General features: G+C 51.5%; 1 protein-coding gene across 6 annotated transcripts in view; it reads left to right on the top strand.

Moving 5' to 3' along the window:
• The first annotated feature begins 656 nt into the window (after window positions 1-656).
• Window positions 657-26,681, top strand: part of TMEM184B (transmembrane protein 184B) — a 49,754-nt gene continuing 23,729 nt past the window's right edge. For 2 of the 6 annotated variants that reach the window (XM_032645132.1, XM_032645135.1), the window contains exons 1-2: window positions 671-795; window positions 25,295-25,544. In XM_032645132.1, the coding sequence (XP_032501023.1) occupies window positions 25,353-25,544 (192 nt within the window). In that variant the 5' untranslated portion in view covers window positions 671-795; window positions 25,295-25,352. Of the gene's footprint in view, window positions 796-16,530; window positions 16,694-21,233; window positions 21,443-25,294; window positions 25,545-26,255; window positions 26,356-26,681 lie in introns of those variants that run through there. The other 4 variants (XM_032645137.1, XM_032645136.1, XM_032645133.1 and 1 more) reach the window with 4 other exon arrangements.

Consider the following 26,681-nt stretch of genomic DNA (forward strand, 5'->3'; position numbering starts at 1 on the left):
AGTTCACGGGAGGAGCCTGGGCTGGGGATAGAAATACATTTGGGGATCTTGAACACACCAAAGCCGGAACTTGATTGGATTTTATGTTTTTTAGTTAAACTGAGTTGGGTGTGAACCTGGCAAACAGAAATGGGCTAGGCGGTTTGAATGATATCTGAAGAATTTTGCCGGTTAGACCACCTAGAGCTCGGTGGGGCAGGAAGGAAGCGCTGCTAGGTGGAGTGGGAAGAAAAACCTCTTTCTCTGTTTTGCAATTTCATTTCGCGTTATTGCACACAGCACCTCAGTATGCATTCATTCCACGATTCCACATGCATCCTTCACTCGACAAATAGCCGTTAGATATTGTTTCATCTTCAAACAGGCCCAAATGGAGGAAAAGAGGTGAAGCTCCATACAGCCAGCGAGTGCCAGGCACAGAGCTTGGAGCCCAAGACTCTGTCCCTGCACCCCAAGAAGCTCACTGGTGGGCAGGGTTCGGGGTGGGATGGAGGTTGGGGAGGCGACTCTTGACTGGTTTACGATCGGCTGGAAGAGAGCCGGGATCGCTCCCACCACCTGGGGTTTGGGACGGCGGCTCCTTTAAGGCCGGGAGGGTGATCTCAGCCTCGCGCTCGCCGCCCCGCCCTCCCCGGCGGCGCGCTGGGTGCGCAGGCGCGCCGCGGCGGCACTCTGCTGGGCCCGGGACGAGCCGCCGGCGGCGAGATACTAGGGCTGCGGTGCCGTCAGCCTGCCTCGCTCTCACAGTCCGGCTTCCTCGCGTTGCCCGCACACGCGCCGCCATGGGCTCCTGAGGTACCCTACCCACCGGCCCTGAGCTGTAGGCCCCGAGGGGGTCGGCCGAGGGCTTCCGGGGGCGGCGGGGCTGCCCCGTTCTGGAGAGGCCCGCTCGGGGGGCGCCCCGCGGGTCGCCTTGGCCGCGGGTGCCCGGGCGGGGAGCGGACGAAGGTGGCCGGCCTGGCGGGGAGGGAGGGGGCGTCTGCGGCCCCGCCCGTCTCGCCCTGCGCTCTCTCCCCACCTTGCGAGGTCGCGGGCCGCCCGTGGGTGTGCGCTGCCCCCTCCTCGCCAGCGTGGCGGGGCCCGCGCCTGGAGTGTAATCGGACCTGCCCGTGGGGGTGGCCGGGAGAGAGGGGAAGCGGATGGACAGGCCCTTTGCAAGTGGGATGGTGTGCGCCCGGTGGGTGTGCTGGCGCCTGGCACAGCCTAGTGAGTGGGGGAGTCGGCCTTGCCCTGTGCGGGTAGCTGTGATCTGGGCTGGTGGCTAGCCTGGCGAGGCCTCTGGGGATGCGTGCATGAAGGTGTACACGCGTTGCATACAGGTCAGCAGTTTGGAGGGGCACCGGCAGGAACCTGGGGCTCCAAGGATATGTGCTTGGAAAAGGAACACAGAGACTGGTTTAGGGTGTGTGCATCCATCCCAGACATTTCTTCTCTGGGCACACTGCTTGGGTCTAGTGCTAGTTGACTCTAGGCCAAGGCAAGGAGATGGGGTTGAGAGGTGGGCGTGAGTATCTGTTCCCAACCCGTATCCCCTCTGGGGTTGTGCAAGGCCAGACATCACACACCCACACACGCACACACCCACACCCAGGGCCCTGTGGGGCAAAGCAGGTGTTTGCACGTCTGATACCTGCGTGTGAGGAGAAGGTCATGTATTATTTATCTGACTGCTGGGTGCTTTATGTAAGGAAAGAAGCAGCAATCTGTGCCCTGGAGGCCTTGTGCTGTGGAGGCAGCCAGGCAAATAAGCTCACGCACCTGCAAAGGCGGCGCAGGTCTCAGAGGTGTGACTCCTGCCCAGCTTGTGTGTGCAGCGTCCCTTCCTATCTCCCTTCCTTTCCAGCGTGCTTGGTGGGCCCCCTGGGCTCTGCACATCGGGACATCTTGATGGAGGGTGCCGTGTGTATGAGAGCTGGGACCGTGGGGTGGGAAGGCCCCAGCGGTCAGGTCTGTGTGCCCATTTTATTAGGCTTTGAACAGAAACACATGATGCCCCTGGGATCCAGGACCTCTCAGGTCGGTCGGGGAATCAAACTTAGAATCAAGTAGTCACAATGATGTGAAAAATATAAAGCAATAGAGGGGATGCAGAGTGGGTTCAGTGCTGGGGGAGGGGAAACGTGGCCAGCAGAAAAGGTTCCAACATGGAGTGGAGGGGGCGAGGGGAGCTGAGCTGAAACTGGAAGGCTGACTAGCATTCCTCTGATGCTTTGGTGCTTTCCACGTATATTTCCCCACTTAATTCTCTCGGAGGCTGTGTGTGTACAGAAATGTTTGTTATCCCTCTTTACAAATGAGGAAACTGAGACCCAGAGGGAGTACATGACTCCTTGTCCATGTATGTGGCAGGCCTGGATGGAGTCATCCATGAACCAGGACCTCTCTTGCTGCCAGGTGTGCTGCCTTGTAACTTACTGAGCATCTACTACATGCCAGGTACTATGCTAGGGGCACAGGGGTCTAAAGATGAATGGGACCTGGTGCCTGGCCTCTAAGGGCTTCCAGTCTGCTGGGGAGATGGACATAGACAGTGACCCCAATCCAGACACAAGGCCCCCATAGCCAGTGTGTGTGGAGAGGTCACCATCAATTCCCCCCCAAGAATTGGCCACAGGCAACCTGGCTCCTTTGTGCAGCCTCTGGGATTCTGGATGTGTTTTAAGTTGCTCCCATGTGGTAGTGGGTTACCCCAGGAACCCCTTCTAAAGGCCTCCAAGTGGGTGGGAAGAAGAGCTTCAGGGCAGAATGGGTGCAGGTGATCTTGTCCTAGTTCACTGGTGTTGGCCGAGTTCTGTGGAGTTCGGGCTTCTGTCTGGAGGCTGTTTTCTCTTCCTCTGCCTTTGAGGTTTTGCTCCTGGTTTCTGGCGGGCTGGCGGAGCTCTCTTCCCCAAGAGGAGCTCCATGCTATTTCCAGTCCCTCCTGTGCTCATTTCTCCCTGTGAATTCCCTGGAGTGGGAAGGCAGAGTACGGTCCTTTATTGTTTTGAAACCAAGTAACTGTGAATACCCTTCTCACTCTGCTGGGCCTTGAGACTGGGGATTTGGTGTGTGAGTTGTGGAAGGCCGGCTGCCGGGCCCTGGGAGAACTCTGGCGGGGGGGTCTACCACTGGACCTTCACAGGCACTAAGCACTTGCTGAAGACCTACTGTGTGCCCAGCACTGTGCTGAGTCGTGGGTTGTGTCGTTTAAGAGGCTGTGGTTGGCTGAGGCTGTCCACCGTGTAACAGATATGCGACAGAGAGAGCTCTGCTTGTGGTGGAAACAGAGGGCCCTAGTGGGGCCGGAGGACAGTAGGAACAACAGCCTGTTCATTAAGCACTTACTGTGCACCATGACCGACTGAGTTTCATCCTCCCACCACAGTGAGGTGGGAACAGTTACCTTCACGTTTTGCAGAGGAGGCAGCCTAGGAGGGTAAAGCCGCGCTGGGCCGTGGAGCTGACCTTGGAGCCCACGCTCTTCCCCCACTAACCCTGGGGTGTGCGCGACATCATCGTAGAAGCGAAACCTCCTGCACCTTGAAGGACGACGGGGAGTGCTCTGCCTGTGGAGGGAGAGGGCATTCTAGGCAGAGGAAGCCCCCCTGCGCAGAGGTGCGGAGGCCTGAAATAACCACGCCCAGACATGGCTATGGTGGGCCCAGGGCGTGAAGACCTTTGAAGGCCCCACTAAGGAGTTTGAGCTTGACCCCGGTGTGGTCACCAGGGAGCCCTGAAGTTTTCCAAAAGGAAGCGACAGCCTCAGCCGCGTGTTCCGGGACAGTGTGCCCGCGTCTCCTTCTTCCTTCATTCCTGCAGGTAACTCCAAGGAGACTGGGCCTTTCCCTCCTTTGCTTTCCCTCGGGTCACTGGCATCCTTTTCGGTCCCTGCTGCCTTTCGCTTCTATTCTTCCAGCAGCTTCTGGTCCCGACAGCCCTGTGTGACTCAGGACAGGCCTCTGGAGCTCAGTGCTGTAATGGTGGCTCTACCCTGGCCTCCGTGGCTGGCGGTAGGGTGGCCCCCTGAACTGGAACCGGGTTCTTCCTGGCCCTCCCGGGTCTGGCAGGTCCTTGCTGACCTCTCACACTGTGGCTGTGGACAGGGTGGGCCTCTCCTTTTCCCCCATCTTCCATCCTCCAGGCCCCCATGCTCATCAGTGCTATAAATACAGGCAAAGGGGGGTGGGGATGTGTGGGTTCACTGAGGGGATGCCTGCCCTCCCCGGCTGCTTTGCTGGGTGTTGAGCGGCCAGCTGAGTGCCCCAGTGTGTCCCTCCCTCCAGGGCTGAAAGACTAGGGGTCTTCGCACAGGATGTCTGCTGAAGCACAGCTTTGGCCCTGGGAGCCCATGGGTGTAGGACGTGAGGGGAGGAATCAAGGAAACCTTCTGAACTGAGTGCCTGGGGAGAGGAGGCGGAGAATTCAGGAAGGGGACAAAAATGGTCACTGGGAGCATAGGAGAAAGAAGCACCCCTTTGGGCACCGGGGAGAGAGGGAGGTAAGCTGAGCCTTCTGGAGGAAGAATTGGGAGCTGCGGCTCTCTCGTTAGCTCCGTGGCCTTGGACAAGTTGCTTACCAGGTTCTGATTCCCATTCGTAAGGAATAGCGGGAGATGCTGCAACTTCCTTCATTTGTGAAAGAGGAGTAATAATAGTGCAGCTGTGATACGGCTGTGACCTCTGATGTCTGCACGGAGCTCAGCACAGCATTTGGCTGTACGTGGTACGTGCTCAGTAAACACTGGCTTTTATTGTTACCTTACAGGCTGTTTAATTTATTCAAGAAAGAGGTGTTGCACGCCTGTATGCCAGTGCAGGGAGCTGAGTCCAGCTGGGGAGAGCCATTCCAGTTGTCATAGGTGCTCTGAGGGAACACTGAGGCATTCCCGCCTGGGCAGGCACTTCTCTGACCAGGTGACGTTTACGCTGTCACTGTGTATAAGGAAGCAGGTTCCAGGCAGAGGGAACAGCATGTGCAAAGCAAAGGTCTGAGTTCTTTGTCTGCAAAATTGTTTGGCATTGGGGCTCAGCACGTAGTGGGCCCTCAGTAAATGTTAATTGAATGTGATCTTCTTGGCCTCAGAGAGGACAGGAAGGGGAAGAAGTAAAGTGTGAGGGGCCCTGGAGAGAAGATTTGGAAGGTCCCCCAGTTTCGGATTGTCTCCCGTTTCCTGCCCATTTTGTCTACCTCTGCCAGGTGGCATGTGGTGCAGGTACCTTAATGCAGTGCAGCTGAGCTGCCAGTGTTCTCTTCAGGGACTCCTGCTAGGCCCCTGCTTTGTCAAAGTCCTGGGAGGGGCGGTGCTGGAATTAGGCTGCGTTTGTTCACATTCCTGTTTGCTGCTGTTTTAGTGCATCTGAAACCCTGTGCTTGGGCAGAACTTAGAAGGATGACATGGGGCCTCTGTCTGGTTGGTTGTTTTTCCAGTCTTGGATTAATGGTGGCTCAGTGTCTGGCACGATGCCTTGCACAGAGTAGGTGCTGAAATCGCTTTGACTAACAAACCAACAGTTGGATGGGTTAGTATCATTGCCACACAGGATAAAGCTGGAATTATTCTTGAGAAGTGATAGGTCCGAACAGGATTGTTTATTAGAACTGAGTTATATCAGGAGCTGACAGGTACATTAAACAGCCTTGGGTGTGTTCAAGGACAGGCTCCGTCCAATGGTCTGGAGGTCTCAGGCCTGGGCTGAGAGGCAGGAAGCCCCACAGTCACCTCCTTTTCCTTCTCCTCTGGGGCGGAAACCAGAGAGGGAAGATCCCACCCAGAAAACTTTTGTTCCTAACCTACTAATCACTTCCAGTTCTACCATGTTTTTAAAAAGTCACACGCAACAAAATGAGTATTTCATGGAAGGTTTCAGCCTGTGAAAAACAATGGGGTTCTCTGCTTTTGAAAATAGTACTTGTTGATTATAGTAAATTTGGAACCCAGAAAAGATTGGAGGATAAGAATAGAAATCACCCCAAATTTCTAATAACCAAGAAATAATCACTGTTGAAGAGTGGGCATATTTTCCTTCTAGGCATCATCCCGCATTAGCTCATTGTTCACATAACACCAAGTTGCAAGCGTTTACCCATGACATGAAAGTTAGCCGTAGAATGAAAGAATCAGAGAAGTTCTAAAACAGAGCCCCTTGGTGCTTTATTTCAAGGTCTGTAGGAAAGACGAGGTCTCCACCCTTTTTGCTGGATGCACCATGATGTGAGGAGCAGGTGGGGCACTGCACAGAGTCAGAGAACCTGGTGATGACCTTGGGCCAGTCACTTGCCCTCCAGTGGGGTTATTCATCCTCCTCTGCCTACCTCCTGGCTGCCGCAGGGCTCAGATGAGGTCCCAGGTTAGAAAACCTTGAAATCCACCCCGCGAGGGCCTGGTTTCTGTCTTGGAGGGAGAGCCGGTCTTCACTGTCAAGTGAAGATGGATAGAGAAGGGGTGCGTGTGTGTGTGTGTGTATGTGTGTGTGTGTGTCTTATTTTCCAACCTGCAGTCTGTTTTGTGACCCCCTGAAGACTTCAGTATCCTTGTTCAGGAGCCACGATCTGAGGACCCTGTAGCTTCAGGCCATGGGTGGTCCCAGGATGGCTGTCCCCAGCCCTCACCTCAATGAAGCGGGTGGCATGAGACCTCTGGAAGTTACTACATCTGCCGCCCTGAAAGTGATTTTCAGATAAGACAGCCTCCCCACCCTGGGAGAAGTGTGTGGAGTTTGGTGCCTTTATTTTTCTTCTGCTACAACCCCTGTGGGCAGCCTGCACCCAGGGAGGCCCCCGTCCTGTTGGCAGGTAGCTGAACACCTCCACTCTGCTGGGTGGGGCTGTTTCCCAAAGCCCTCTGGGTTATCTCTTACAGGAAAGCTCCAGGGGGAAAATAACTAACCCCACAGCTGCTGCTGCTGTAGCCCCTGGCAGAGGCGTCTCCATCTCTAGCAGCCGCGTCTCCATCTCTAGCAGCCGTGGTTTTTGTTCTGTCTGGAATGGACAGAGAACTTGGGATTCCATCAGCAGTCATTTCGGGTGCCTGCAGGCACGACGATAGGTGTTGGTGAACGGATGTGTGTGAGGAAATTAATATTAATTAACGTTAACATACTATTTAGTACTAATGTTACTCTTTTTTTTTCTTGTTTTTAATCTAGTTTTTAAAAATTTTTATTGGAGTATAGTCGCTTTACAATGTTGTGTTAGTTTCTACTGTACAGCAAAGTGAATCAGCCATACGTATACATATATCCCCTCTTTGTTGGATTTCCTTCCCATTTAGGTCACCACAGAGCATTGAGTAGAGTTTCCTGTGCTATACAGTAGGTTCTCATTAGTTATCTATTTTATACATAGTATCAATAGTGTATATACATCAATCCTAATCTCCCAATTCATCCCACTCCACCCCACCCCTTCCCCCTTGGTATCCATACATTTGTTCTCTACGTCTGTGTCTCTATTTCTGCTTTTTATTTATTTTTTAAAAAATTTATTTATTTTTGGCTGTGTTGGGTCTTTGTTACTGCACATGGGCTTTCTCTAGTTGCGGTGAGCAGGGGCTACTCTTCCTTGCAGTACGCGGGCTTCTCATTGCGGTGGCTTCTCTTGTTGTGGAGCCCGGGCTCTAGGCGCCTGAGCTCAGTAGTTGTGGTGCATGGGCTCTAGAGCACAGGCTCAGTAGTTGTGGCGCACAGGCTTAGTTGCTCTGCGGCATGTGGGATCTTCCCGAACCAGGGGTTGAACCCGTGTTCCCTGCATTGGCAAACGGATTCTTAACCACTGTGCCACCAGGGAAGTCCTCTGCTTTGTAAGTAAGATTATCTGTACCAGTTTTTTCAGATTCCACGTATATGCATTAATACATGATATTTGTTTTTCTCTTTCTGACTTACTTCACTCTGTATGACAGTCTCTCTGTCCATCCATGTCTCTACAAATGACCCAATTTTGTTCCTTTTTATGGCTGAGTAAGATTCCATTGTATATGTACCACATCTTCTTTATCCATTCCTCTGTTGATGGACATTTAGGTTGCTTCCATGTCCTGGCTATTGTAAATAGTGCTGCAGTGAACATTGGGGTGCATATGTCGTTTTGAATTATGGTTTTCTCTGGGTATATGCCCAGTAGTGGGATTGCTGGGTCACATGTTAGTTCTATTTTTAGGTTTTTAAGGAACCTCTGTACTGTTCTCCATAGAGGCTGTATCAGTTTACATTCCCACCAACAATGTATGAGGGTTCCCTTTTCTCCACACTCTCTCCAGCATTTATTGTTTGTAGATTTTGTGATGATGGCCATTCTGACCGGTGTGACATGATATTTCATTGTAGTTTTGATTTGCATTTCTCTAATAATTAGTGATGTTGAGCATTTTTTCATGTGTTTGTTGGCCATCTGTATGTCTTCTTTAGAGAAATGTCTACGTCTTTTGCCCATTTTTTGATTGGGTTGTTTGGTTTTTTTTGGTATTGAGCTGCATGAGCCGTTTGTATATTTTGGAGATTAATCCTTTGTCAGTTGCTTCGTTTGCAAATATTTTCTCCCATTCTGAGGGTTGTCTTTTCATCTTGTTTATGGTTTCTTTTGGTGTGCAGAAGCTTTTAAGTTTCATTAGGTCCCATTTGTTTGTTTTTGTTCTCATTACTCTAGGAGGCGGGTCAAAAAAGATCTTGCTGTGATTAGTACTAATATTTCTAATCCTCACTGGAATTGGTGTAGGGCTTTGCAGTTTGCAAATTGCTTTTCACATGTATCATCCCATCTAATCCTCCCAATGGTCCTGGCTGCTTGGAATTATTGTGCCTACTTTGCAGACGGATAGACTGAGGCTCAGAGGGGTGAATTTGCCTAAGATCCTGTGGAAGGAAGCACCCAAGTTTTTGATTTCGAATCCTGTGTGCCCTTGCTCCCCTGAGTGACCCCTTCAGCACAGCCGTGGCCCCCAGAGAGCCTGCATTCCCACTGGGAAGGCCAGCAGGTGGAACTGCTGCTTAGACTTGGAAAGAGCGTTCATAGAGGATCCGGTCGAAGCTGTGGGGGCCCCAGGAGACAGCAGTCTGCTCTGCCTGCCGGTGGGCGGGGGGGCCCGGGCTCCCTGGGGGAAGGGCAGTTGAGCTGGGGGCTCTGATGGACAGTGGAGGTGGGCAGGAGGAGAAGCAGGGGAGGGCTTTCCAGGTAGCAGGACCACCTGGAGCACAGGTACAGGCAGGTGAGCAGAGGAGTGGAGGGAGGGAGCTCTCCCAGAGCAGTTGGCGTCAAGGCCTCACCTCCCGGAAGAGAAACACATCTCTACATGTTTGTCAGTAGGTTTTAAACAAATAGGGTGTGTGAAAATCTAGATTTAGCAAAACAGTACATACTTGCTTTACAAAGAAAGCTTGATGCCCTGGGCAGTGGTTAGAAAAACGTTAATGGCGATATAACCTCGGTGCATTTAAGTATGATTCGATTTACTGGCGTTCCTGGCTGTCCAGTCTGTTGGAGCAGAGCACGGGCTGGGAAACGGGAAGGTCGGCGAGGGTTCTGCCTCTCAAATGCTGGCTTTGCTTTGCCAAGAGGCATCTCCCGCTTGGTTGGGGGCGGAAGACCACTTCTTCCATTTGCAGTTCTCAGTAGTTGAGCCAGACTCGTGAGGGTGGGAGGAAGCCCTGCCCTGCCCGCTGCGTTTACCCAGCTGTCCTCACTCACAGGGAGGACACTAGGTATCCAGAGGCCCTCCTCCATCCTCTGCCAGCCACCGTTTGATGAGTGAGGTTTAGGTGGCCGTGGCTGTTACGTAACAGGTCCGTGATGGACACAGCAGTAAATGTCGTGGAGCCTGAGTGTGTCTCGCATGGCTGTGGTGTCCCTACAGCTCACGCACGGGAAGTGGCCAGAGGTGCTTGTCACTCGTTCAGGATAGCTAGACTGGAAGCACCCCGCCGTCTCGGGCTCTGCACTCCCACCTGTCCCCTCCAGACCTGCTTCTGGTGCACGCTCCGTGGCCTGCCTGCTGTTCCCATGGCGCCTTTGCCCAGGGAGACCAATTAGGGCCGGGTGTCGTGGTGACTCCAGTCATCTCCCACACTTGCCCCTGTCCTGGGACCAGGGCACCAGAGCCTGTCCGTTCTGGGAACGGCCGAGGGGCTGAGCGGGTCTGGCCCTTCACTCACAGGTGAGGAAATGCGAGTCCATGGACCAGGACGCTGGGCGAGTTGGGGCTGATTTGGGTCCAGAGCCATCTTCCGACCTAGTGCTCTCTCTGTGTCTACTGTGTCTTCATCTGGGCATCCTTGGAACTACATGTTGTCAGTATTTTCCCCAATAATTAGGCTTATTTTTTGGATGAGCAATTAAGATGTATCCTGCCTCTCTAGCAACATTTTCAAAATTACAGATCCTTGAAAGCTTTCACCCAGCAGTTGCACTTCTAGGAATTTATCCTACAGATGAGTTACCACGTGTGCAAGGTTAGTCATGGCTGCCTCGTTTTTAATAGCAAAAGGTTGGAAGCAACCTGAAAGTCCACCAGCAGGGGCCAGGGACAAATTATGGTCCATCCAAACCATGGACTGCTGTGCAGCCATAAAAAATAAGATGGAGACTCCATGCACGGGTACAGAACAGTCAGCAAGATAGATTGCTGTGAAGGTAGCGGGTACAGGATGTATGTCTGGTGTGCTTCCATCTGCGTGAAAGTGAAGGGAAATAGAAAGTGCATTTGCTTATGTATGTGCTCAGGGTCTCTGGGGATTCACAGGAAGTTGGTGACTGCAGTGCCTCTGGGATGGTGGCTGGTGCCGGGAGACTGTTCACTGGAGACCCTTTGTACGCTTTGAGTGCCAATTCGTGTGAATATGTGACTTTTTCAAAAAGTTAAACTGAATACAATTAAATAAACAAGAACCGTAAGAAATGTATCCTCACCCTCTTGCCCAGTGCAGGAAGGTCAAGGCTACCCCCTCAAGGACCAGCCATCCTCATTCAGGCCCCTGACCATCAGCTAATCAAGAATGCAAGCTTGGGTCTCAGGAAGGGGACCAGGTGTATCTCGGGAAATCTGACCTGTGGCCCCAGCCCTGGAGAAATGTAACCACCTCCCTGTTGTCTGGCTTGTCATTTAAATCCCTGCTCTGATATGCTTATTTCCCCTGAAACCTTCAGGGGCTTCCCCACTGACACATAAATAAAGACCCTGTCCCAGGCCCTGTTTACTGGGTCCCCTGTTGTTGGGCCACACTTGACTGGTCGCTCTTTTCTCCACGTGCCTCCTCGCCTTCCCGCCTCCGTGCCTTTGCTCATCCTGTTCCCTCTGCCTGCTTGCCTTTCCCTCTCTAGCAGTCTCCACGTGCCCAAATCCTCTCTGCCTCTCAAGGCCCAGCTCAGACCTCCCCTGCTTCTTTATCTGTTCCTCTCCATTGGCACTTAAGCCTTTTATATTGTGTCCTAGGTGTCTTGATTCCCCACTGGGCTGCGGGCTCCTTTAGGGCAAAGTTCACATCACAGCCCCTGTTTTGTTAGATGTTTGCCGAGTGGGTGAATGGTGGCTGCTCTCTTCATGGTGGGATCGGGAGCCATGGGGGGCGGGGCCCGTTTCACATCTGTGAACTGTGGTGCCTGGCACAGGGCAGGCCCCCCCTGCAACAGGAATAACAAGTCTTATGCCCCAGTGCTTTGTGTACATTCTTTCCCTCATCCTCACAAGGACCCATGAAGTGCTGTGGTTCAACTGTGGTTCCCCCGTAGCATGAAGCAGAGTGAACATCTCGTCCAGGTCACACAGTTAGAAATAAGATTTGGACACAGGTCTGGCTGCCTCCAAAATGCCTGCATTTGATCAGCTTATTCTACCACTTCCCCTGACTCATGAGTAATACTGATCCCTTGGCCCACTCTTATTAACTACCCCACTGGCCACGGGCAATCTTATATTGTTATTTGAGTGTATTTTCTTCCCCACTGGACTGTAAGTTCTTAAGCAGTTAGAGTCTTGCTGGAGATACCCTTTGGACTTAGCACATAGAAGGTGCTTGAAAGTGTATGTTTATTAACCTACTCCAATAAAATACACAACTAGATGTACAGTGTGATGGATTTTTACCTCTGTAAATACCCGTGTAAACCACTGTCCAGATCAAGCTGTGGAACATTCCCAGCCTCTCCCTGGGGGCTCCCTGGAGCCTCCTCCATCCAGGTCATGAACCTCTGAGGTAACCACTGTTCACACCTCATCACTTCTGACTGTTTTTGACCTTTTTGCAAATAGAGTCTCATATGGGAAAACCTGTAGTGAGAGTCACCCAGGTTGTGTAGAGCAGTCCTTGCTCACTGTGCCACGGAAGTTCACACTGTTTAAATATACAGTTGACCCTTGAACAGCATGGCTTTGAACTGTGTGGGTCCACTTATACATGGCTTTTTTTTCAATAAATACATACTGTGCTACATGATCCACGGTTGGTTGAATCCGAGGATGTGGAACCGTGGATACAAAGGGCTGACTATAAGTTATATGTGGATTTTTGAGGGTCGGCGCCCCTGACCCATTGTTGTTCAAGGTTCAGCTATCACTATTCATTCTGAGGATAGGCATTTGGGTTGTGTCCAGGCTTTTTCTGTTATAAACAGGCCTGCAGTGAAGTTTCTTGTTCTTGTCTGTGTGGCACACATGGACTCCTGTGGGCTGTGCACCTGGGGTGGAACGCTGACATGCCATCCACGTTGGCATGGATGAAGTTCAGGCTAGGATTTCTCACCGGGCTGGAGCTGGGCTGCTTTTTTTAAGTTTTATTTTATTTATTTATTTATTTATACAGCAGGTTCTTATTAGTTATCCATTTTATACGCATCAGTGTATACATGTCAGTCCCAATCTCCCAATTCATCCCACCACCCCCACCACCCCGCCACTTCCCACCTTGGTGTCCATATGTTTGTTCTCTATGTCTGTGTCTCTATTTCTGCCCTTGGAGCTGGGCTTCTTGTCAGAGGGGTCCCAGGGGTCAGGGCAGGTTCAGGGATCTCAGTTTAGACAGCCTGCACCCAAGGGCTAGCGGGACTGTTGAGGGTTCCACATCCCAAGGGGACCCGTTTGCTTAGGGCTGGGTGGGGTTTAGCTGGATGAAAAGGTGGTCTCATTAGAGGGACACAGAGTCTAGCTAGAGAGACCGAGCACTGGCCCATCCGTTCTCAGTTTGAGAGAAAACCGTAAAGATCAAAATTTGGCCTGGTATGTGTTGAAAAAAAAAAAAAAGACTTAATTACAAGGCTGAATTAAGTAAGTGTTTGCTGAAGGATTTTGGATTACTTTGTTGTTCTCTTTTTTTTCTGCACCTACCCCCTGCCCCCAACACCACGTGAAGGACAGATACATGATTGGATGGTTTTTCTTTCCTGTTGAGAGATTCGTGGGAACTTGACCCCAGGAGAACAGGAACAGATGTGGAACCACTAGCGTGGCCTCAGCTTGTCCGTGTTGATCAAAGGGGCGTGGAACTGAGAGATGGGACCCTGCCCCCTCGTGAGGGCATGTGATCCTTTTTCCAAAGGCTAACCAGGCAGCACCGCCCAGCCCATGGCTGCGCTTTCCCTCTAATCTCTGGAGAAGGGCCAGGCTGTGGGTTGCTGACCTGCTCTAATGTGGGTCAGCCTCCCCCAAAAGATAGCCACCCAGAAGTCCACAGAACAAACAGCCCCCAGAGACCGGAGGGCCCGTCATCCCCAGGCAACTGAAGTGAGCAGTGGCCAGTTCAGATTAACCGTGTTCAGGTCAAGTGCTGCCTAGTGAGCTCTGCGAAGGTGGAGATTCCTCCGTGTATCTTAAATAAAAGAACCGAAACCCCTCCCAGGCTGCGTTCGTATTCCGTATTCTGGAGATGTGCGTGCGAGCGTGTTGCCAGCCCAGCTTGGCCCGTGGGTGTGTAGCAACTGCCCGAGCGAGCACTTCATGGGTGCAGCTCAAGAGGCTTTGGATCTGAAAGTGATGAATGAAACTATGACCTCAGAAGATTTAAAAAAAGAGCCAAGTACCAGAGACAGGACTGGCCCGGGTCTCAGAGGCCGTTGGGAGTGTGCTCTCTTGGCCTGGCTGAAGGATGCAATGATTGAAACGGGAGTGAGTCATCACAGGTAACATCGTACGGTGCCGGGCCCTGTTCGCAGTGCTTTCCTTATAGTGACTTGTTTCGGTGCCGGGCCCTGTTCGCAGTGCTTTCCTTATAGTGACTTGTTTCGGTGCCGGGTCCTGTTCGCAGTGCTTCCTTATAGTGACTTGTTTCTTCCCTACAGCTCCCTCGGAGCTAAGTGTGGCTACAGCCCATTGTACCGCTGAGGAAGCTGCAGCAGGGAGAGGTTGTATAACTTGCCTGCAGACGCAGAGCGAGTAAGTGACGGAGCTGGAAGTCAAGTCCAGGTGTCTGACTCCAGAGCCCACGGCTCTTCAACAGCCCTTGGATATCTGGGCCCCTGACAGGACGGCACGGGCAGCGTGAGGAGCCGTTTACCAGGATTCTGGGGACTTTTTAGCCCTCCAGGCCTCTGTTTCCTCATCTGTAAACTGGGTGTATTAGTTTCCTACTGCTGCTGGTAACAAACTGCCGGAAACTTAGTGACTTAAAATGCAAACTTATTATCTTCTGGTTTTGAGGCCAGAAGTCTAAAATGTATTTCACGGGGCTAAAACCAAGGCGCTGGCAGGGCCGTGTTCCTTCCGGAGGCTCAAGGGGAGAATCTGTTTCCTTGCCTTTTCCAGCTTCTAGAGGCCACATGCATTCTTTGGCTCTCAGGGCCCTTCCTCCAGCTTCAGAGCCTCTCTTTCCCGCTCCTGTAAGAACCCTTGTGATAATATCTGGCCTACTCAGATAATCTGGGATAATCTCTTTATCTCAAGATCCTTTACTTAATCACACCTGCAAGGTCCCTTTGGCCATTTAAGGTAAAATATTCACAGGTTCAGGGGTTTAGGATGTGCACATCTTCGGGAGGCCATTATTCAGCCTTCCAGGCAGGAAATCCGTGGGAGACACGAAACAGCAAGGTGTCTCCCAAGCATGAAGCGAAATGGTCGAATAAGATCTGGGTGAGATGGTGAGATTCTCCGAAATACCTAAATTCCAAGGCAGGTGTCTGAGTCTAGTGACTACACAGAGCTCTGTAGCTTTTCTGGAAGAGGTGGGTGTCTTCAGAAAGGGAGTCAGCCAGAGACGTCCTTCCCAGAGAAGGACGGGGTGGGGCTTGTGTTAGGGGAAGTGAGCGTTTGCATCACTCTGAGTTGTTTGCTAAGGCGTGGCTTGGTTCATCAGGGCTCGCCAGGGCCTGGTTGAATTTTACTCGAGACCCCTCACTTCCCTGTACTTCGATCCTGTGCTCTCAAGTGCCCTTCTGGCAGCTAATACGAGGTGGACAGGACATTCATAAACTGGCACTCCTCCCTTTTCTTGGGAGCTGGGTCTGCCCGACCCTGTTCCCTCGATCCCCTGAAGCCTGGCTTTCTGCACCCACAAGGTGCACTCTGTCCAACCTTGCAGCCTGGTGCTCCCCAAGGCCCTCTCCGGGGACCTTGATACCCCTGCCAGGATGTTCTGACTGCAATAAGACCTACTCCACACAGCTGTCAGGAGCGCTTTGTCAACTGTAGAGTGCCACAGGCCTGCTCTGGGTACACCCCTGGCCGAGTGTCTGTCAACATATCCCCAAAGCAGTCATTCAGCAAGTACTTTTTCATCACAGTACTTGGTCCCTGCCCTCATGGAGCCCCACTCACAGGATGTTAAGGGAACAAATCTAATCACAATCATGGTAAAGACCAGGGAAGACATGCCACGTGCAAACTGTAATAGGCCGTAGAAGGGGATAGCTACAAAGGCAGGTGGGAATAAAGATCTGGGGGTGTGAGGGGGGAGCAGGATAACATGCCATTCCCGGGACTTGGTACAAGGATGGTGGAGGGTGTCAAGGAGTTTTAGAGTTGGAAGGAACTGCAAAGCCCAAACATTCATTCGGTTGCCCCCTTATCCAGCCAAAGCCTGTTGAGTGCTAACCATATCCAGGCTCTGAGGTAGGTGCCGGGGATCAGAGCTACACATAAGACATGACCTCTGACCTCCACAAGCTTGCAGGCTGGTTGGGGAGAAGACAGGGATGAGCGATCACCCTTCAGAGGTTCCTTGATCAGTGTTCCTGCCGGGAGACTTCTAGCCCTGTTTGATCAGGAGCTTCCTTATTCTGGCAGAACATTGCTAGATTGCGCCAGCTGGTAAAAATGTGTCTATCTTGGCAGGTTCTCACCTTCCTGTTGCTCGCACCAGGTGGACTGGGCTGTGTCCTGATGGAGGCACGTAGGACAAGTTCTTTGCCCTCATTGGTGTGGCTCTCCACGATGGAAGATGTGTGTGAGATGGTGTGACTCAGCCTCCATCCTTTGCCCTCACCCAGCCCATCCCTCCCTCCAGCCAAATGTCCAGGTCCTTAGCTGAGCTCTGGATGGTGGGGAGGGGACCAGGTGACGGAGAGCCGGCAGCGTGCAGCATGTGGCTTAATGCCGGACATTCATCAGTCGTCTGATTGATTCTTCTCTTCCAGGTCCCTGCTGTGTGTCTGGCACTGTGCCAGGCCTACAGAGCGATGACTCAGGTGTGGGGAGACGGGAACACTGTCAGAACAAACCTCACGGAGCAAGCACGGTGCGGCTGGGCGGGAGTGAGTGGGCCGGCCTTCGGTGAGGCCGTGACGTTGAGGATGACCTGTGAGTGAAAGTTGTCACCTGCCACGAGGACCAGGGCAGAGGGGAGGGTGCGTTGGCACAGGGGCCAGAGCTACGTGTGGAGGGACCCGGTATTGCCAGCACTTAGGGAGGGAGGCTGGGACCCAGCTGGCAGGACCCTGGGCTCTGCAGAGGAGTCAGGACTGCATCCCACCTTCAGAGCCTCACATGTTCTCAAAGGATTTCAGGTCAGGAGGCGGGATGGGGTCATGTTTGAAAATAAGTGAAAAAATAAACCACACTGGATTCCTGCTTCCTTGAGCATCAACCTCCCCGGAGCTCTGGAGGATGGTCCACGCCCAAGTCCCTTCTCCACCTTTCTGGAATCCAGAGCGCTCGAAATCCCAGAGGTTCTTCCTAAGTCTGCAGCAAGCTAATTTCGTGGCAAAAATCTGACCTGAATTGATGCGAGACTAATTAGGGTCTTTAAAAATATCTCACCTTTCTCTGTGGAAGTACTGTGTGTTTGATTTCGGGGTGCCGCCCAGACCCCTCTGGGGGTGTTACTGCCTGAGCACCACATACAGCACCGTAATCCTTCCTAAAGTCTGAAAAGCTCTGAATTCCTAAACTCATTTGGCCCAAGGGCCCTGGTTATAGCACGATGCACCCAGGAAACAAATTCAGAGACATCCAGTCCCGGCAGGGTGGTGGCGCCAAGATTCCAGCTCAGTTTCCCCGACTCAAAGCCTAGGACTGCAAGGGAGTCGGGTGAGTGAGGGCCTGGGTGTGGAGCCACCTTGCCAGTAGGTGGGCCACTGGGAGAGAGAGGCAGGACCGGGCCTTGACTGGGCTTTTGGTCTGATTCAGCCTGGGACTGAGGGCGGCGGGAGGGCAGAGGCAGAGACATTGCAGAGAAAGTTAAGAGCCATGTCATCGTCTGGCTTTTCCCACTGCTTACAGCACCACTCTTTAGACCTTCTCTACCCACACATCCCTATCAGTAGAAGAACTTTGGGGGCATGCACCCCCAATATATGGATAGTGATGAAGTTATTCTATACTTGTATTACGTTAGTTATACTTTGTAAATCATAAAACCTCCAAAAACAGAAATCAAAGGATGAGTTAAAGATGTAATAATTTTTAAAAATTAAAAAAAAAAAAGTTTTGTTGGTGGTACAAAAGCCTTTTGACTTCATGTACTTATTTTTGGAAACTGTCCTCTGATGCTCTGGGAAAGAGCCGTTTGTTTAGATACTTGGTTTTAATGGCCACCGTCCCTGAAAAAGATCCCTGCCCAGGACATGTAGCTGCACACAGAGGAAATGCATCATTGGCTTTTTTTCTAAATCGGGTTACTCATTTTTCCATCCCATCCACTGTGTACGCAGAGGATTTGTTGAAATTTGGCTAGTACATTTCCATCGTCCCTGATGCCAATCAGATGTTCTTGTGAACTAAATGGAAGGTATTTTAAAGTTCTTAACACATGAGTCCAAAACCCACTCAAATGCTTTGGAAATTTTTAAACAGATTAGAAAATTCTGTTACGTAGGCTTTTAGGAGCTCAGATATGAGCGTTTTTTGTAAGTTACAGACATACTGTTTTTGGTGATAAAATCCTACAACAGGAGAAGCATTTTCACATATACTTTTCCAGAAAGCTCTGCCCTAACTGAGGTTTCTTTCGAAGAGCAGTTCCTTTCTCATTCATTGTGATAACATGCCTTTCCTGTGAAGGGACATATTAAATATGCCTTAAGATGTTTTTGAAACATCCCTGGGAAGCATCTTTCTGATAACCAGTGGTCATAGGAAAAAATGGGGAATTGGAACTTTTTTTTTTTTGGTAAAAGAAAGATGTGTTGGGCTTTCCTGGTGGCGCAGTGGTTGAGAGTCCGCCTGCCAATGCAGGGGACACGGGTTCGTGCCCCGGTCCGGGAAGATCCCACGTGCCACGGAGCGGCTGGGCCCGTGAGCCATGGCCGCGGAGCCTGCGCGTCCGGAGCCTGTGCTCTGCAACGGGAGAGGCCGCGGCAGTGAGAGGCCCGCGTACTGCAAAAAAAAAACAAAAAAAAAAGATGTGTTGAGCTCCGTTGTTAGGTTTGACAAATCTTTCTGATTGCATTTCTACAAGATAACCAGTAAATCTCTGATACAATTTCCTGAGTGACTGCCCATCTCTTTACAAATTTGGTGGAAAATTCTACTGTTCTACAGTCTAAAGCTTTTTATTATGGAAAATTTCTAACACAAGTAGAGTGCATAATATTGATAGAATGCATTTCTACCCGTCAGTCACTCAGCTGCAACAGTTAGCAACATCTGGCAGTCTTGTTGCATCTGTCCCTCTCCCCCTTTTCAAAGAGCAAAAGCCCAGATGTCATGTTCTTTTTTGCCCTTAAGTAGTTCATTGTACAGCTCTTCTTAATAAGAACCCTTTAAAAACTTTTAAATTTGGAAATAATTATAGGCTCACAGGAAGTGGCAAAAATAGTATGTAGAGTCCCATGTACCTTTATTCCCCCCAATGGTGACATCTCAAATTACTGTAGGACGGTATCAAAACCAGGACATGGACATCAGTACAGTACTGTTAACTAGACGAGAGACCTTATTCCGTTTTCACTGTTCTTATGTGTGTGTAGTTCTATGCAGTTTTGTCTCCTGTAGACCCCTGTAGCCACCACCACTATCAAGATACAAAGTATCTCACCGCCTGGAGGGAACTCCCTGTGTTATCCTCTGGGTATCTGTGCGCCCACTTTCCTTGCTGCCTCCGCCAACCACTAATCTGTTCTCCGTCTTTATAGATGTGTCATCTTGAGAATGTTATATAAACGGAATCGGGCAGTATGTGATCTTTTGAGATTGGCTATTTTCACTAAACATAGTGCCCTGAGATCTGTTTGGACTGTTGCCTGTGTCAATAGTTTGTTCCTTTTTGTTGCTGGGTAGTATTCCATGGTCTGGATAGAGCAGAGTTTAACCTTTCACCCGTTGAAGGACGTTTGGACTGTTTCCATGTTTTGAGGATTACAAACACAGCTGCTGTGAACATTTGTGTATACGTTTTTGGGTGAATGTACAATCATATCTCTAGGATAAGTGTCTAAAAGTAATTACTGGGTTGTATGGTAGGTGCATGTTAGTTTTACAAGAAACTGCTAAACTCTCTTCCAGAGCCGCTCAGCCATTTTATACTCCCACCAGGAACGTATGTGAGAGCCAGTTTCTCTGCATCCTCACCAGCATTTGATGTCACTATTTTGTATTTATATGTGGGTAGTGATATCTCATTGTGGTTTTAGTTTGCATTTCCCTAATTGCTAACGTTGAACAGCTATTTATGTGTTGGCCACGATCCTTCTTGAGTGAAATGTCTGTTCATGTCTTTTGCGCATTTTCTGATTGGATTGTTTGGGGTTTTTTTGGTTTTTTTTTTTTTTTTTTTTACTGTTGAGCTTTGAGCATTCTTCCTATACTCTGTATTCTAGGTGCTGGTGTGTTGGGTATGTGGCTGGAAGATATTTTCTTCCACTGTGTGGCTTGTCTTTTCATCCTCTTCACAGAGCCACAGCATGAAAGTTGTTACTTTTAGTGAAGTCCAGTCAATTTTTCCTTTTACAGGGTCATGCTTTTGGTGTCAAGTCTAAGAACACTTGGCCTAGCCCTAGGTTTCAAAGATTTTTCTCCTGTGTCTTCTAAAAGTTCTGTAGTCTTACACTTTACATTTAAATCCATGATGCGTTTTGAATTAATTTTTGTATATGGTATAGGGTTTAGGTTAAGGTTCTTTTTCTTTTTTGCTTCTGGATATCCAATTGTTCCTGCACTATTTATTAAAAAGATTATTCTTCCTCCATTGATAAGGACTTTTATTTTTACATACCCACCATGCACCTAACAAAATCGTCAAGAATTCCTGTGTGCTGTGTATTTCAAAGAGGTCTTCTTTTAATCATTGGTTTGTTCGCATCAGGACCCAACAAGGTCTAGTAGACATTGCATTTAGTTGTAATGTCTCCTTGGCTTTGTTCTATAACAGCCCCTCAGCCACCTTTGTTTATAAGCCCCTAATTCCTGGGAGAAACCAGGTCATTTGTTCTATAGACCGTCCCATGGTCTGGCTTTGGCTGCTACTTCCTGGTGGTATCATCTGTTTTGCTGCTCTCTATTTCCTGGATACTGGTGGTTAGTTCTAGCGACTTGTTTTGATTCCAGTTCACTTTTGGGGTGAGGTCCTTCCTAGGTGGTGCTGTGTGCTGCCTGTGCACCTCACTAGGGGGCTTCTGGCTGCCCCTCTTTAGTGATGTTGACCTTGACTGTGGGTTTGGAGGGTGCTGCCTGTTCCATCCCTTATCAAGTTGCCCATCAGCCTCTCACTTAGTGGTTTCATCATCCACTGATGATCTGTATCTTTGCCCATTATTTGTGTTAGGAGTTGCAAAATGGTCATTTTTTTGGTCGCATTCTGTCTCCATTTACTAATGGGCTTGTGTAAAGCGGAACACTCCCCCGACAATGACGTCGTTACCCTCAAATATTATAGATGCAGCAGCTGAAGCTCTGAGAGATGAAGTCAAGCCAGCAGGCGGTGGAGTCCGGCAGGAACTCGGCTTGGTGACTTCACAGCTGGAGCTCGGTTTCGCTCCATAGAGACTCTGCCCCAAAGTCCCTGCCCCTTCAAAGCCTGCCCCACCCCTCTCCCCAGCCTTGGCCAAGGCAGTTGGTGCTTCCTCGGGGCTCCCTGGGTGCTCGGCACTCACCCTTGTGCAGTGCGGTGGGGTAAGTAAGGCCTCTGGGTACCCCTGTTGCATCGAGCAGGCGTGTAGAGGAGCCGTGAGTCCTTGAGGCCGAGGCCGGGTCTTCCATGGCCAGCATAGCACCCAGAGGCCTCCGGCTGTGTTTGTTGGAAAGTTGACTCCAGTGTGTCCCCTCAGGCTCTCTGCCTGACCCTGGCAGAATTTTAACGTTCAGTCGATTAAGAAAATACAGGGGACCTGCCAGAGCATCTGGGGTTCTGAGCTGCATCCGTGTATCCCCCCCTCTGGCATGTGTGTGCCGCGTTGAAGAAAGGCAGCTGGGGGGGTGGGGGAGGCTTTTCCCCCGGGAGCAAACTCCCACTTCTCCCAGGTCCGGGGCTCCACCGGGCCAGTGTCCTGCTCACCTGTGGGACCCAGGCAGGCAGAGGTCCTTTCCAGGTAGGTGCCCGTCCCGAGTGTGAAAGGATGGGACCCCAGTGTACATCCTCTGCCACCAGCACCCACAGTCTGTGAAGTTTGCGGGGTCTAGTGCCGTGAGCTGCCTGGGGTGCTGGGAACAGGGTGAGCTCTGGGAGGCAGCCTTCCAGGAGCTGCCTTCACCTGCCTCTCTGGGTGCCGGGGACCCTGCGTCTGTAAGTCAGAGCATTGTCTGAAGTATTTTGAGGGGTTATTATGAAAACCCTCAAGTCATTTGGTGCTACCCCGGGAAGCTGTAAAACCCAGTTTCACATCATTTTTCTCATCTCTAAGATGTAGATAGTGTTACTTACTTCAGAATTGCTGTGAGAGAAAGCATGAGATCATGTTGGGGAAGATGGTTTGCAAACAGCGAGGGCCGCCCGAGAGCGAAGTAAATGGTTTGTATATCACAGGGCCCCCAGTACGAAATGTGGCCAGCGTGGGTCGGGCCGCCAGAGTGCTCGCTCAGGTTGTGGCTTCCCCTCCTGGGAAGTACCTCCCTCCCCTTCCTGCAAGAAGAAGTCAGGGCCCTGGTGAGACGGCCGTGACCCCTGTCCTGGAAGGGGGCTCTGGAGCCCGAGGGCAGCTCATCCACGGCCCGGGTTGGTAGACAGTAGGCACCTAAAACGTGTTATAGGACCTGGGTTTAAGTCCAGCATCTAATTTGGGGGCAAGTCACCTGCCCTCTCTTGAGTGGACTTCTTGGGAACCAGATGACCTACATAAGGAGGGCACTTGAGTGTGAGGAAGCAGAGTCCCAGCAAGAAACGGGGCGGAGCCTTCATCAGCTCCCACAAGCTACATAGATGCCCTGGAGGGTTACCTGTGGTGCGGGTTAGGGTGGGGTCAGAGCTCAGCCGTCTCCCCTCTGGGGAGTCTGTACAGGGCCTTCTCAACGCTGCCGTTAGTAGAGGACAAAACAGCCTTTGACACACCCGGCCCTTGCTCAGAAGGAGAAGATTGGGGAGTATTTGTACTTCCTGAAGCCCCCCCTCCCATTTCCTTGTGTTTGTTCATTTAATTTGGGATGACAGACAAAGATGATGATTTACAACCCAAATCTTCTTTTTCTGGAAATATTTCTGGCACTGCTTTTCAGTTTTGCAACCATACTTACAGGAGCTATTCTTAGACTTGTCACTGTGTCTCTTTTTCAAAGCACCACCAGTCTTTATATAGGCACCTTCTCCAGTTTTGAATTTCTTTATATAGATGACGTCTCCAGTTTTGAGTTTTTAATCTAGATTCTTCTCTTGGTTGGTGTGTTAGAGATCATTTATTTTTATAGGAAAATAGCAATATAGAGGGCTCTCCTGGGGTAATAACTTACAGCTAAGAGCAGACATGGCTCAGATGGAGGCAGAAGGGTGGGGAGATGGTGGGCAAAGAACCTCTTCTTCATTGCGGGGTCATGGTGCACCCCAGGAAGGCCCAGGGAAACCTCCCGTTGGTGTCAGAATGTTTTGGCTGAGAATATCAGCTCAGACTGGGAAGGCACTGGGAGAGGTCATCTGGGCTGACCTCGGGGTTCAGGCTGAGATGGTTGGGTTTGGGGGTTTGGCCATTTTCTGGGTCAGGCAGTGGGGACCCTCTGGGCCCAGTGAGCCCGTGCAGACACACGGCTGGTTGGGGTGGAGCTGAGACGTGAGCCCCGGCCAGGACTCTTTCAACTCTCACCTTGGCATCTGTTTGCATCAGTGGTTGGTTGGTCCCCTGGCCCATTGCAGGTTAGTCTTCCAGGGCCTCTGTTGCCAGGAGGCTCTGTGGCCCCAGGACGGCGTGCCTAACCTGTCAACAGGTGGCAGCACTGAAAGGCACTTCCGTCAGGTCCGTGGGTCTCGGAAGCTCGCGGACGCAGGAGTGGCCAGCCCTCCCAAGAGCAGTTCCGGGTGGTTCTGACAGAATGGCTTTGCTCTTTGAGAGCGGTTCTAGCCCCTGGCCAGCATTGGTCCCTGTTTGTAAACTTGCCAGGAGATCCCTAACAGCAGCTCTTCCCGTAATATCTGGGTTACCATCCAGCGTGAAACCATTAACTTGTTGCCACCAGGAAGTGCGGGGCTGACATGACAGCCCACCTGGGGTAACTGCCTGGGACCCTGGAGTGCCATCCTGTGTCCCGCCCACTCCCATCTCTCCCACCCAGAATCTTCCTTTAGGCCAGCTTCCTCAACTCTGTTCTTTGCTTCTCTCTGAAGTACCTCAAATTCCTTTTGGAATAAGTTGTGAAAATCAATAGATAATAAAATAAATGTTACAAATGGCCTTGGTGCTCAGCTCGGTGCTGGGGGTTTAAAGATGGAAAAGTGGTCTTGCCTCAAAGAGTAGGCAGACTTAGGAGCATAAACGTGAGCAAATGACAGAACTGCGTGTTACGTAGAACAACAGAGGCGGGTGAAATGCGTGGAAGTACCTGACTGGGGAAGGTGAACAGGACAGGCTTTTAGGAAGAGTGATACATGAACTAAATTAAAAGGTGAGCAGTTTGTTGGTGGGGAAGGGCCGCAAAGTCTCCAGAACGGCACAGCTGGTTGGTGAGGAGTGGATGTTAGCCATTAGGGAAACGGGAGAAATGGCAAAGAAAAGACACATACCCGTAGAGGGGATGCCTCAGTGCTAAAGTGATCTTGCTAGACCCGGAGGTGTAAAGATGGGCGGAGCCAGCAGGTAATTACTGAGCACCTGCCGTGTGCCCACCCTGTTCCAAGTGCCAGAGATGCGGCCGTGAGCAGAGTGGGGCCCCTGCCCTCAGGGAGCTTGTGTCTCCTGCAGGAGGTGGTTAACGAACATGTGCGTAAGGTACAGTTTGTCAGATGGAGTTGGATGGTAGTGAGTGCTCTGGAGAGAAATCGAGCAAAGCAAAGTGGTCAGGAGCGCCTGGGGTGAGGGAGGGCTTGCCACATTTGAGCAGGTGGTCAGGGCAGAGGCCTAAAGGAAGTGCGGGAGCGAGTTGTGTGGCTGGGCAGAGACAGCCAGTGCAAAGGCCCTGTGGCAGGAGCAGGCTTGGTGTGTCCAGGAAACAGCAGGAGGCCAGTATGGCTGGAGGGAAGGATCGAGATGGGAACTGTGATGAGATCAGAGAGCACGGAGGGCTCATGTGCTCTGTAAGAACAGCAGCTTATACTGCAACGGAGATGGGAGCTGTTGGAGGGTTTTGAGCAGAGGAGGGACCCAATCTGGCTAACATCTTAGAAGGTTCACACGGCTGCCGTGTGGGGATGGTGTGGGCAAGGGCAGAAGCAGAGAGATTGGTCAGGAGCCTGTTCCATTAATCCAGGGGAGACATGCTGGGGGCTGGAGTGAGACGTGGTCAGGGTCTAGTCACATTTTGAAAGTGGAAGTAGAGACCTGGAAGGTTCTTTCCAACACCGCCACTGATGCTTGGAAGGATGCTAACGTTGCGGTTCCCTCTCTCTAGGCCAGCTCATCGCTTACCCCGAGGGTTTCTCTCAGGAAGCCCCCTGCTTCCGGGCACCATGACTGTGAGGGGGGCCGCACTGGCCCCAGATCCAGCGTCGCCCACAACAGCAGCAGCCTCGCCCAGTGTCTCCGTGATGCCCGAAGGCAGCCCCACAGCTATGGAGCAGCCCGTGTTCCTGATGACAACCGCCGCTCAGGCCATCTCTGGCTTCTTCGTTTGGACGGCCCTGCTCATCACCTGCCACCAGGTACCCAGGCCGGGCAGGAGCCCCTGAGCCAGTGAGCCCCAGCCCTCTAGGGAGGTCCTGAAGGGTTTGTTGTCCAACAGAGTATTAGTTAGGCCAGGCCGGGCTACACTGCAGTAAAAAATAAGCCCGAAATCTCAGGGGCTTCACCCGGGGGAGTCAGGTTCCTGCTCAGTCAGCCCAGTGCAGGTCAGTTTCTGTTCTGTGGCTCCAGCATCTTGCAGCTTTTAAGACATCATCCATCTGACAACTGTGGGGAGGGGCGTGTGCAGAAAGCACTCTGGGTGTTTAACTTTCTCAACCAGAAATGGCCCACTTCCAAGGGCCAGAACTGGTCATGTGTCTAGCCTAAACTGCAGGGGAGCCTGGGAACTGTTCAGGGGCACAGGATGGCAGTGACCCCTTTGCAGATGAGAAAATTGACACCCAGAGAGGGAGGAGGGAGGGGAACTAGCCTAGTCACGTACAGGTTGGTGGCGGAGCTGGGATAGAAGTGAAGTCTCGCGTCCCCCTGTGCTCGCTGTCCCCGGGGAGGCTGCCATGGGCTGGGATGTGCCTTGGCTGCCCCAGGAAGAAGGTTTGAAGGTTGCCAAGCGAAGAGGGGAGGCTGAGCCTGTTCGGGTCCCAGTGTTCCCCGTCCCTTCTAGAACTCGACTGCTTCCAAGGTGGTTGGCTCACAGCAGATGGGGAATACTTTGTTCTCTTCCTCCCAAGCCCAGGGCTCGGCTGGGCCAAGCATGAAGTCATGGGAGCGGAGACGAGAGACTCTGGCTGCTGGGACTGTGCATCGTGGTTAGAGCAGTTCTTGGCACTTGTATGCAGCTTTTTTTTTTTCTCCTGCTTTCTAAAAACCACATTGCATTCTCCCAACTTCCCAGCAAGGCAGGCAGCACTGCACCTGTTCAACAGATGGGAAAATGAGACAGGCCATCACTGCAGCCATTCAGCCAGGAAGTGCTCCCACCTTCTGTGAAAGCAAGGGTCCCGTCCCTCCCGCCCTCTACACCATAAGTTAGTTAAGGGACGGGGTGGGGTGGGCGACCACCTGGACGCCTGTGTGTTAGCTCCATGCCCTAGGGGCCAGGTGTTTAGAAAGGCCAGGCGGCGGAGGGACACGCACACGCATGTTAATAGCCTCCT

Source organism: Phocoena sinus, chromosome 10 (assembly GCF_008692025.1).
Source record: "Phocoena sinus isolate mPhoSin1 chromosome 10, mPhoSin1.pri, whole genome shotgun sequence".
NCBI lineage: Eukaryota > Metazoa > Chordata > Mammalia > Artiodactyla > Phocoenidae > Phocoena > Phocoena sinus.